This window comes from Schistocerca gregaria, chromosome 7, assembly GCF_023897955.1.
Source record: "Schistocerca gregaria isolate iqSchGreg1 chromosome 7, iqSchGreg1.2, whole genome shotgun sequence".
In the NCBI taxonomy this organism is placed as follows: domain Eukaryota; kingdom Metazoa; phylum Arthropoda; class Insecta; order Orthoptera; family Acrididae; genus Schistocerca; species Schistocerca gregaria.
The window spans coordinates 401,266,144-401,279,283 of record NC_064926.1 but is presented as its reverse complement, the minus strand read 5'-3'; the positions used below and the strand labels follow the sequence as shown (position 1 = coordinate 401,279,283).

General features: G+C 43.8%; 1 protein-coding gene across 2 annotated transcripts in view; it reads left to right on the top strand.

Moving 5' to 3' along the window:
- Window positions 1-8,685, top strand: part of LOC126281711 (oxytocin-neurophysin 1-like) — a 58,473-nt gene extending 49,788 nt beyond the window's left edge. For both annotated transcript variants that reach the window (XM_049980886.1, XM_049980885.1), the window contains exon 3: window positions 8,567-8,685. In XM_049980886.1, coding sequence (XP_049836843.1) covers window positions 8,567-8,679 — 113 coding nt within the window. In that variant the 3' untranslated portion in view covers window positions 8,680-8,685. The remainder of the gene's footprint in view (window positions 1-8,566) is intronic.
- Window positions 8,686-13,140: the final 4,455 nt, after the last annotated feature.

The window sequence follows — 13,140 nt, the reverse complement described above, 5'->3', positions numbered from 1 at the left end:
ATGTCCTTAGATTAGGTAGGTGTAAGTAGTCCTAAGTTCTAGGTGACTGATGACCTCAGAAGTTAAGACGCATTGTGCTCAGAGCCCTTCGAACCATTTTTGCAGCTGAACAAAATGTGTTTTGAAAGCTACATCTTTTCGGTTGGATAGGTAAAGCCTATTCTTGGGTCACATTACAGTTGGATAAATGTGCGAAAACTCTCAACACCTTGAAACTTCCTAGCAGATTAAAACTGTGTGCCGGATCGTGATTCGAACTCGAGACCTTTGCCTTTCGCGGACAAGTGCTCTACCAACTGAACTACCCAAGCACGACTCACCCCCCGTCTTCACAGCTTTTATTCAGTCAGTGTCTCGTCTCCTTCCTTCCAAACTTCACAGAATCTCTCATGCGAACCTTGCAGAACTAGCACTTCTGGAAGAAACGATATTGCGGTGACATGGATTAGCCACAGCCTGGGGGTTGTTTCTAGAATGTACTTTTCACTCTACAGCGGAGTGTGCGCTGATGTGAAACTTCCTGGCTGATTAAAACTGTGTGCCGGACCGAGACTCGAATTCGGGGCCTTAATCTTTCGCGGGCAAGTGCTCTACCAATTGAGCAACCCAAGCACGACCTGTCAGCTTTAATTTCCGCCAGTTGGTAGAACACTTACCCGCGAAAGACAAAGGTCCCGAGTTCGAGTCTCGGTCAGGCACACAGTTTTAATCTGCCAGGAAGTTTCATATCAACGCACACTCCGCTGTAGAGTGAAAATTTCATTCTCTCAACACCTTCCTGAAATTCGTGGGTGGAATCAACTTTTAGCAGCCTAGGACTGCACGAGGATATACCTCGTGTCTCCAGTGCATCACATTACTGTGCAGATCGCCAACTGGAATGCAGAACTCCTAGCTCTGTGACTGCATGTGTTGCTGTTTTGCACCTGGAGAAATGGTAAACTGCTGCTTTCTGTAGCTCGGTAAGGCTGAACGAGAAACAACGGAAAAATACTGAAGACATCATTTCGGCTCGGATTTGTAAAGCTCGCGTTTACCTCGACTGCTCATCAATTCCGAAACTTCAGCTGCACCAAGAATTCGCTCTTATTTCTCATGAAGAGAGTGACATCTAACAATACGCAAGACACACAGTGATTATTTTGTTGGGAGAAATTTAGGAAAGTACAGTTCATCCGTAAAGGAGGCTGCATATAGAACGCCAGTGCGACCTATTCTTCAGTACTGCACGAGTGTTTTGAATTCGCACTAGGTCAGATTAAAGCACGACACCGAAGCAATTCAGAGGCGGGCTGCTAGACTTGTTATCGGGAAGTTCCAGCAGGAAGCAAGTGTTACGGAAATGCTTCGGGAACTCGAATGGCAATATCTCGAGCTAAGGCGACGTTCTTCTCAGGCAACACAACTGAGAAAATTTAGAGAAGCAGCATTAGAGCCTGACTCCAGAATGATGCTGCTGCCGCCCACATACTTTAAGCGAAAGGACGACGAAGATAAAATACGACAAGTTAGGGCTCATACGGCTGGATACAAACAAAGGTTCTTACCTAGGTCCATCTGCGAGCGGAACAGGAAGGGAAACGACTATGACAATACAGAGTACCCTCCGCCAGGCACCGTTTGATACAGACTACAGACTGGAATAATGTCCGTTTACTTTCGGGAGACAAAAGCTTTCATATCTCTCTGGGTTATATGTAGGCAACACAGCGACTGACTGCGTTTTGCAAGAGTTTGTTTTCTCAATTTAATTGCCCATCAAAGATTATGCCGAGCTCTTCTATTGTTTTTTTTATCTTTAATAGGGTAATTGGGGGCCGCTTAGTTTCTTTCCTTCTAAGCATCATTCTACCCTTACACTTACACACACACACACACACACACACACACACACACACACACACACACACATACACACACGTGTGTGGAAAGAAACAGGGGATGTGGGAGGGGGTTGGAAGCAGTGAGGACAAGATGGCCTGTACGGTGGGCATCGTTAGTATTCCAGTCCCGGACGGCTGTGGGGGTATAAAAGCGGTGGACGCGACTCGACCGGCACACAGCAGCCATGAGGTTCCAGCAAGCAGTACTGCTCACCGTAGCTGTCAGCATCGCGGCCGCCTGTCTCATCACCAACTGTCCCCGTGGGGGCAAGAGGGCCGGCCTGCAACACGTAAGCCGTCCATGTTCTCACTCGCTGCGCTGTCTACTGTTTCCTCCTTAAAACTTCCCGCTATTTAAACAATTAACAAATTTATTAACTCTCTTCAAATTGTCTTCACGTCATGTTTACTGTTAAGTCATCTCTCTCTGTTCGGGTTTGGTGGGTCTGTCCTCTTCAGGAGTATGGAAAAGTCTTGTTAAGGGAGACCGATGTCAATAGCCTTTAGTTTCTGGTCCAAGTGTACTTCCCCAGTAGGTACGCTATCTTGGTGTTCTGGCAGGTGCCAGAAACGCCTGCTGCTTTTACCTCTGTCGAACATCGTGACTGTGACTCAGCAACAATGAGGAACTGCGTAGAACGGGGAGACTTGAATTGGACGTGCGGTACCAGCTAGTGCGAGGTTCCTTTGCGTTGTCAGCACTGGTCTCGGTAGAGAGATGATATAATACACCACTGACATTAGCGGAAGCGCGTCATAGTTGTAGTCTGGTTCGAAAAAAAAGGGCATGGCGTGGTTGTATTGCAGTACACGAGTGACTATTTCAGAACTTACTGCACTTATTGCAGTGCCTGCGTTGCTCAGAAGTACGATGCAATGTTCTTGATGGAAGAGGCACTGTAGCGACTACAGCCGTTATAAAATACAGTTGCGAATATGGGCATCATCAGCTGTATAATGGAATGACGACAGTGAAAAATTGTGCCGGACTGGGACTGTAATCCGGATTTTTCGCTGATGGGGAGTGATTGTTTTACCATTAGGCGATCCGAGAACGACTCACGTGTAGACACAGGGTTGACAACACGGGGAAATTTGGGTTCGTCTATAAATCGTGCTCGGATATCCTAGGGAAAGATAAACCGGCAATCCTGGTTCGAGTCCCAGTATGGCACAAATTTTCACTTGCATCATCCATTGTACTACTGATGGGCGTCCATAATTGACCTACTAAGGTCGCACTGAAACTGTCTAGACTTAATGACAAACTACAATCTGATTCTGACTTGTATAGTGCAATTTATATATATATATATCGTCACTATGTGATGCATGTACTGCTAATGGTTGTCAGTAAGATACGGCATCAGGGAGGCAAATGGAGACTGAGACCACTTTCAAACATGTCAGTTTGCTGATAACACTGTCTCACACAGGTACGCTGCATCTCTGTGTCCGTCACCGCGATCACTCTGAAAATGTTCACGCCCCTTATTCACCCTGACAGAGCCTGCAACAACACTAAACGCAAACAAAACTAATGTACTCTGGTTAGCATCCTACTGGTAAGAGAGAATTGTGACTCTAATCATTTACATATCCGGTTATGGTGTGTACATGTATGAAGTCACACTGATAACTGACCATGTCTTCTGGATGCTCACTTTTTTTGTTAGATAGTGTCATATGATAGCCAAGGGCGTTGCCGTTGCGGTAACACCAGGTTTCCTCAGATCACCGAATGTAAGCGGGCTGGGCTAGCACTCGGATGGGTGACCATGCAGTCTGCCAAGTGCTGTTGGCAAGTGGGGTGCTCAGACCTTGTGAGACAAACTGAATAGCTACTTGGCTGAGAAGTAGCGGCTCTGGTCTCGTAAACTGAGACACGGCTGGAAAGCAGTATGCTGACGACATGCCGCTCCATATTCGCATCCAGTGACGTCTGTGGTCTGAGGGTGACACGGCGACCGGTCTGTACCGTTGAGCCTTCTTGGTCTGTTCGGGCGGAGTTTAGTTTTAGCATAATATGATCAATTATATATTCAGAGGTGAGTTTCTTGTGCTGGGGCTGCTCCCTGCACATTGTAGCTGACAGAAAGATTCTCCTACCTCTCTGCACAGAATGGGTGTAGCAGAAAGCAGTAGTGTATGTGCAACATGGTTGCAGTGTGGGCTACTCTTCTTGCAGAAGTGTCGACACGTGAGCCCAAAAGCCAAAGCGCGTGCCTGGATCCACGCTCATAGTGTGGCCGGCACACGGGCAGCTGGTAGAATATTCGGTCCCTACTCCTCAAACTTTTCCAGAAGTGTCCACATTCCACTTTTAAGCTGTGGATGTTTGTCTAGTAGCCAGGCAGACAAGTTGCTGCACATTGTCAGCAGAACGGGCAGTTTGCCCGCTCATCTTCTCATTGTGCTACACTACGTAGCAGTTCATTGTGTTCGCCTTCATTACAGTGTTATGAGCAGACATCGGCATTAATGAAAAGTCTTTTCATAACCGATTATTACAAGATGTGGCCCAATGAAATATATGTTCATCTTGGGTCATTTTAGGCCAGAAAATGGTAAATTTTAGTTGTCCTTTTCTTCCTTTTCAGCGTATTTCGGCTTTATTTACTTATTTATTTCGATATGAACAAATCTCTGAAACTTCACCCTTCTTCGAGTACTACTGGCTATTCTCCATTCGAACAATCATCAGGTCATCTCTAATGCATGTTTTCTGTAGTAAGCAGAACCATCTCTGAAAGTCGAAATTCCTGAAGATGTCTATTGCACTGGAAGGCCAACTGAAGTAAAGTTTTGGAAGTCTACTTTCTGTAACCTTAGTGTGTTTCAGCCAGCTAAAAAAATAAGAGAAGTAAATCCGCCCAAACAGGCCTTAAAAACCCAACGGTACCGACCGGCTGCTGTGTCATTCTCAGCGCACAGGCGCTACTGGATGCGGATGTGGAGGGGCATGTGGTCAGCACACCACTCTCCCGGCCGTACGTCAGTTTACGAGACCGGAGCCGCTCCGTCTCTAACAAATAGTTCCTCAGTTTGCCTACCAAAGGGCTGAGTGCACCCCACTTGCCGACAGCGCTCAGCAGACCGGATGGTCACTCATCCAAGTGCTATCCCAGCTCGAAAGCGCTTAACTTTGGTGTGTTGTCGGGAACCGGAGCTACCACCTCGGCAAGGCCATTGGCTGACCCCAGTTATAGCAATATCTACTGAGTTATATTCGTTTCCTATTTCAATCAATGCTTGCCTACATACTACTAAATGGCCTCATGCCCTAAGCATACATTTCTAGTCACTTATCAGCCCCTGTGTCTTTGTCCTTTTTCAAAATAGTTATAGAATGAGGTAACTGCTGGTAAAGTTTACAAACATCGCTTAACATACTCGAGGTTCCTGAAGGCGTGTTTAGTAACTTTTTAGACAATTTGTATTGCGAGACACTTACTGATTTAGTTGAAACTGCCTCACAGACACACGAAAACTCTCCCCTCCTGGACTTGGCCTCTGTTTCGTGACTGGTATATATTTCCCAATCGTTAATTTGTGCTCAGCCTTCTTTAAGGTCGGATTGTTCATTTTCCTGCTCCCACCCTTATGATAAATGAGCTGCAGCGAAGTACCTACAGCCGGCCGCTGTGTCCGAGCGGTTCTAGGCGCCTCAGTCTGGAACCGCGCAACTGCTACGGTCGCAGGTTCGAATCCTGCCTCGGGCATGGATGTCTGTGATGTCCTTAGGTTAGTTAGGTTTAATTATTTCTAAGTTCTAGGGGATTGGTGACCTCAGATGTTAAGTCCCATAGCGCTCAGAGCCATTTGAACCATTTTTGAAGTAACGTACGCAAACATATGCCGACTTATCATGCTGCATTGATAGCGCAACCTGCTGTCAGCTGCAGCAGGCTGAACAGGGTTTGTGAAGCTCGGGCGTGCGGAAACCCAAGTTGACCTGCTGTGCTTCAGTACACAGGTACTTTGGAAATTTGTCGTAAGTTCAAACTGCTGAGGTCATCGGTCCCTGGGGTTACACACTACTTAATTTAACTTAAACTAACTTACGCTAACGACAACACACACACCCATGCCTAAGGGAGGACTCGAACCTGTGACTGATGGAGCAGCGCGAACCTTGGCAAGGCGCCTGAGTCCACAGGTCCACAGGTCCACAGGTCCACAGGTCCACAGGTCCACAGGTCCACAGGTCCACAGGTACTCTAGTGTCTCCGTCGCGACATGCTGAGCTGCTTAAGTGGTTGCAGCGAATAGAGGGGCAGGAGGGAGAATCTTTACACCTCTAAACTCTAGGCAGACTGGCTGGTCACGGACTGTTGTAGTTGCAGCGCGGCTACAGATCGGCCTGCTGGTGTTGCAGAGGTGCGCGCCGTGCGGCCCTGGAGGGCAGGGCGTGTGCCTGGGCCCTCACATCTGCTGCGGCCCCCGCATGGGCTGCCGGCTGGCCAGCCCCGCGGACACCGCCGTCTGCCGCTCCACGGCGCCCTGCGCCCTGGACAGCCCCGAGATGCGCTGCGCCGGCGGCGTCGGCCGCTGCTCTGCGCCGGGAGTCTGCTGCTTCAAAGGTGAGCCAGGTGGCCAGGCAACTCGAGCTACGGAATTACTCTGTACTAATCTTCAATTAGCCATTCAGGGACAATGAGGTTCAACTGGTTGCTTGATTCGTGTCACGGAATTCGCTAAAATAGTGACATTATTTCCCGGTCATGAAGAGACTTCCTCTCCTTTTTAAGGTGCCATACCTCAATCGGTAAAAACGCAACTGCTTTAGGATCACCTCGTTGGCAGCCTGCCTGTCTTCCTGTTCGGCTGTTAAAACCCTTTTTTCTCAGGAACAGATAGACATACAAAGTTCAAATTTATGTCACACACGAAGGTCTACAGCCGATTGGTGTTATAAAGAATTGAAGCTTCGAAGCCAATGCAATCGCCATTTATGTCACATATTCTGATGCAAACACACTCATCAAAACCTATTCTTCTTCCCGTTGACCTAGAATCAAGAAATATAACAAAAAAGCAAGATTTGACAATAAAACGAAAGCACAAAATCCGAAAACTGCAAATCTGCAATAATATAATGCGGAAAATTTTTTGTCATTTGATACCTGTTTCTCCGTCTGTTAGTCAGCCTGCTAAGTCCCTCTTTCCTCAGGAATGAATAAATGTATCAAGTTGAAATTTATGTCACACCCTAAGGTCTATGGTCCCTTGGCGGTGTAATAAATTTAAGCTTCTAAGTTAACGCTGTTAAAAGATACGGCCATTTATGCCACATATTTTCACACTCGGGAAGTCACTCACCAGTACGTGCTGTTGGTCTAGAGTCATGAAATGTGGCAAAAAGTAACGTTCTGGCATTGCCAACCGATGGAAAAAACTGATAACGGTAAATCTGTAGTTACATCACACGAATTTTTTTTCTCAATTGTTACGTCTGTCTGTCCGTCCGTTCGCCTGTTGAGACTCCTTTTTCTTGGGAAAGGGTAGGCGTATCTTGTTGATATTTAAGTGATATGGTAATATCTACGGTCCCTTGGCGGAGTAAAAAGTTGAAACTTCTGAGTCAACACAATCAAAAGATAAGGCCATGAACGTCACATATTTCGATACTCGAAGCCTTACTCATCAAAGTCTATAAGTTACGTCTCATTTGATGAAATTCGGCGAGGAGCAAGATTTCACAGTAAAAAGTAAAGGAAAACACCCGAAAATTGATAATTAGTATTTTATCAAGCGAAAAAAATACGCCTTTAGACATGTGTTATCCGACGTCAGATTTGAAACAAAAGCATTATCTTAAGTGTTGGAATCCCTGGAACCGATATCTTGCACGTATCAGTGTCGATAACAGCCAAAAATGGTCGAGATTCTCGATTTGTGGAACGGGTAAGCTGTCTGTATACACATACGAAACCCTCAGTGATCGAATCCTACTTGCACCTGGCTAGTTTTTTTAGAGCAAGGATCGATAACCTTTCAGTATACACGGTTTGCAGTGCCTAATACTGAAAGACTTGTGGATCTAATATTTAAGAGGTGTTGAAAAAAATAAGTCAAAATTCAGCAACCTTTTACATTCGATGGAGACGTGAGTTTTACATAAATTCTCCGTGAACTCAAATGGGTTCTCCTGGGAGGAAGACTTTGTTTCCACTGCTGAGAAAATTTAGGAGACAGGCATATATGACAATGCAGTACGATGCAACTGGCACGAACATACGTCTCACACAAGGACAGCGAACACAAGACAAGAGGGGAGAGGATACGTGCGGACGCATATAGATAGTCTTTTCTCCCTTCCTCCATTTGAGAGTGGAATGACTAGCAGTGGTGTAAGGTACCCTCCACATGCACCGTATGGTGGCTCCCGGAATATGTATGTACGTGTAGAAACTTGGTGCTGAGTTTTACACATACCAGTTCATGATAGCAAGTCAGTGACACTTTATAGTTACTCCAGTAATTTAAAATGACCCTCAATGTAAAGAAACACCAAGAATGCATTACAGTATGTTAATTCACCACCAAACTTCTTCACTAGGAAAACGTGTGTCATTCAATCGTTCATTAAAAAAAAACCAATAAAATTCTGATCTATTTTTTCTCGTACTATAGATTTCTTTGATAACTTGTAATAACAATGAAATAATTGTATGTTTCAGACTCATGCCACATTGATACTTCGTGTGTCGCTGATACAACTGAATCCCCCGATCGGTATCCTGTGGACACGGTTGTTGTCAGCGACGGTGATCGTGAAGAGATGAGAATATAATTTTTCAGCATGTAAAAGTTGAAATTGTGATAATAAATGCAATTCTCATAAAGATTGAAACTGTCTTTCATTTATGCTTGTTATGTTTGTTAGCAATATTGGACTTTCATTTTATTTATTTGTTTTTATGAAACAAAACTACTCTGCCATGGAACGAGTCAAGAGTGGACAGGGCATTGACTAAAATTTGTAGTTCACAGAATGATTATCTGAAAATAAAAGTCGAACAGACAGACGGACCGACAACAAAGTGATCCTCTAAGAGTTTCGTTTGTACTAGCTGAGGTATGGAAACCTAAAACATGAATGCAAGTCATGTACAATAGTATATTCGGATATGAAGGAAATAACTTCTTGGTGTAAGTCAGTAGTCATATTAACCTTCATGAATAATTCTGGGTCGTTTGTTTAAGGTTAGTTGTTGCTGTCTTATTCCACATAAAGTGTTTATACTTCAGCCATCTTAAGACACTATTATTGATAACAAAAGTAACATAAAGTGAGAAGTAATGTGTAATACTGTAACGAAATGCAGGAACACATGCAGGGGTTCGACGACTGATCTAATGACTAACGTTGACACTGAATGAGAATTGCCAATTATTTTCTGTTTCATCTGATGGCCACCCCACGACTCTCTCTACCACGCCAATATAAGAATTTTTCCCTTTATGACTCTCCCTAGTACAATACCCTCATGTTCTCATGCATGTTCTATCAACTTGTCCATAATTAGGCGAAGAGATCCGCCTCGGTGATTACATATCAACAATTCCACAGTTTTGTTGTACTCAATTGACTCTCGTTGCTGCGAAACAGCTGTGAAATACGAGCTGGATCTAGTCCATACTCTGAGGGCCAATCGACCCATAGCTTTGAAAAACTCAGATACACTTTTAGTAGTAATCAAGAAATGTAAATGCTCACTGGGCTTGTGTGGTGATAGTGAATTTACAAATAATGCTCAGTTTATAGTGCCTACTCCACTAAACTACACTAAAAAAAAGTATCCAAAATATCAATGGGAAATATTTGTCAAATGTGGATTTCGCAGGTAAATGTTTGTAATTGGCTCTAGATGAATAAATCAGACATTTATGGTGGTAATTACGACCTTGTCATTATTCTGATTTGATGCCTCCCGTTTGTAATGCCAAGTACTCCAACAACCGTCCAATATTTGGTACAACTTGCTGCTTCTATTTCTTTATTCGATGTGTTTCATCTGGATACTATTATCCTGACGAAATTGTCACTCATGAGAGCATAATTTGTGATCTGTGTTTTCATGTTTTGCAAGAAGAACTACAGTACAACCTAAACAAGAACAAAAATTTTTGAAGCAAAAAGGAGGGCATATTTTTAATGGATTGAGCAATACATTTATGTAGCAGCAAATCATTGTAACTAAACATCCGATCTATCCAACTAACCTCATGGAAGTGCAAGCATCTGCACGCAAAGTAAATTGGTGTGATAAATTTGTTCTCTAGGCTGATGATATTCGCCACTCACTCAACAGTCTTCACCACGGGAAGTGTGTTCAGTAATCTCTATCGTCTCGTCGTCTTCCCATGGTACTGAAGCTATGCTATACGGTCTTGATGCAGTTATCGCAGACATAAAGGCTGATGGTTCCAAACAATTAACAGTTTTTACATCTCAGAAAATTACAACCGTTTTTGGAACAATTCACACATCGAAAAAGAAGTCTGCCATTAAAATGTTCTACATGTATATATGCTATCTGATCAAAAGTATCTGGACACTTATTAGTGAGGAGATGACTCACCGTTTGCCTTTATGACAGCTTGAACGATACTGGGAATAAGGTGTCGGAATAACTGCAGAGGAATAACAACACATTATCGTTAAAGAGCCAAAGCTAGAGAAAGTAAGTGTTAGGGCTTCTAGCTGAGTCCTCGTTCTAACTCATCCCATAGGTGTTCCTTTGAGCTGACGTTGGGACCCTGGGCAGGTCAGTCCATCTCAGGAGTTATACTGTCAGCAAACCTTCACCTCACTTGGCACTTTCTGGCAAGCTGCATTGTCGTACTGATGCAATTACCGACTCTGAGCTGTTCCTCTACTGCACGTTGACACAAAGCTATGAAGTGTGGTCATATACTTTCGTATTTACTGTTTTCTTAAGTGAAATAAGAGGACCACATCCTGACCACGAAAAACTGCTGGAGCACTTTGGAACTCAAGAGTGATTCCTTCCCTCATTTAAAGCGATTGTTAACTTCTATCATCCGCTATGAATGTTCGACGGTCAGCACATCAGGTCTGCCTAGTCTTGTTTTACCTCAGGTTGCTCCCTCACATCACCGACAATCGGCTTGGGCACTCTTAGAAGGATTGAGATGTCCGTGTTGGATCTGTTACCTAGGTTGCATCCAATCACTAGACCACACTCTAAGTCGCTGAGGTCTCCTGGCCGACCTATTCTCCTGGTACTTCATCTCTACTAACAAAACTTGCCACACCCACCCCCACCTCCTTTTTTACAGGCAGGTCCGTCTTTCGTGGTCAATTCCGCGTTACTTCGGGGTGTCCGAATACTTTTACTCAGTTTGCATGGGGATAAGTTTCTGCCTATCACCAACCACATAGCATTACTTGGCCCTTGCTTGAGCACCTCTGACAAAGCATTTGATAGACTGTAACAATTAGCTTCATTCCTGGTTTCAATTTATAAGTAACACATGGTTGCACGTTGATATCGAAAATCCGACTTTAGCGTCGCCTTTGTTCCTTCGGCATGCGATCGCTGGCGGTTGCTGAGAAAATCCAGGGACTGCTGGGTTCCCTCGAGATAGAGACAGTGAAACGTGGCACGCTCGTTGGAGTATTAGTCAGAACGTGATTTTAAAAGGTTTATTTAAAACTGAAGGGTAATAATTTTTGTGGTGTGTACATATGTGCTGCGCAATAGTTGAAACAATACGTTTTAGTGCATATTTTATGACAATTAGCGCGTGTTAACTTGTATTCGTATATATTTGCCATGTCGCGCTGATTGGGTCATGTGTTTCAACAAAAGACTCTATTATTAGGATCGGCTGTGAAAATAGCTTACTGTGTAATACACGCTAACGATGAACGTATCTTTGTGATATTTAAAACTAATTAAGAGACTGTCGCAATAGGAATAAATTGGCAATGCTCTCGAGAAAGCGCTTGATAGACTTGTGTTGTTTGACTGTGAAAGTGATTCCGAATTATCCACGGGAATAGCGCGTTAACAATACAGGCCTGTAAAATAATTTTCTGAATAGGGTTGATGTTACCGGGACTGTAACTGATGTTGTAGCATCCACTCTCTATGAGTCAATCTTTCTTACTGGGTTGGAACACTTCAGTGTTTATAAGAACTGCAGAAAGGAGCGACCCGCGCTGAAGCTTCAGCTATGTGCTTTAAGTTATGATCGTTAAGGAAACTTTGCTATCGCTAACCGGGCCACCTACCATTCCGTTTTGAGCACGTTGGGAAACAAACCAATGCAGGTTCATAGATTGTGATAGACCCACGATTCGACAAAATAGGAATAATGTGTTTTCAACTGGATAACTATTTGTTGGATACCATCATTCTACAGTGACCGCTTGGACCACAGCTGAAGCTACTCACCATAGCTGGTCACCAAACATGGCCAAATGTCAAAAAAAAAAAAAAAAAAAAAAAAAAAAAAAAAAAAAAAAAACCCACACACACACACACACACATAAGAAGCGCCATTCTGGGCATTTCTCAGGCAATAACACTTGTTTTCAGCTACTAGTCATGTGTGGGGTATATGTCAGCACCAGGGCTACATTCTCACCATGACCTACCTCAAAACGGACATGAGAACGAATTTACTGGGATTTCGTTGACAGATTTTGTCAAATCCAGCTGACTGGTTGTGGTGGATGTATTGTTCAGTTTTCCCTGTATTATTAATACGCAAGTCAACTTCTGAGAAGCAACCTTTAACGCTTTAATTAAGATCCCGGCCTCAGTCACATACAGCGATCCACCGTCTACAGCTCTCAAGTTTCCACTACATCTAGATCTACATGATTAATCTCTATCGAATGTATTTTATGTCTTATCATTTGAAACTATTAACTATTTATGAAATATTTACGTAAATAGTCCACATCAATGAAACTATGTTTCACATTACTTTATATTCGTTAATAATGTTTGTGAACAACAGATTTCTTCATGAAGGAATTATTTTCTAGTAAATTTCTGAACATGGGGTTTAACTTCAAAAGTAGGAAATAACGTTATGCGAAGCAGTCCTGCAGGGCATTAGCAGTGGTCAATATTTAACGGCTTATGCCAACTTCCAACCGAGCAGACGAAGTGAACAATGTGGGTGACGAACGTAAGGTATGTAGGTGCCTGAGTGCCAGATGCGGGTTTTACCATAGGGTCGGAGTGTGCATGCTGACTGAAGGACGGAGATG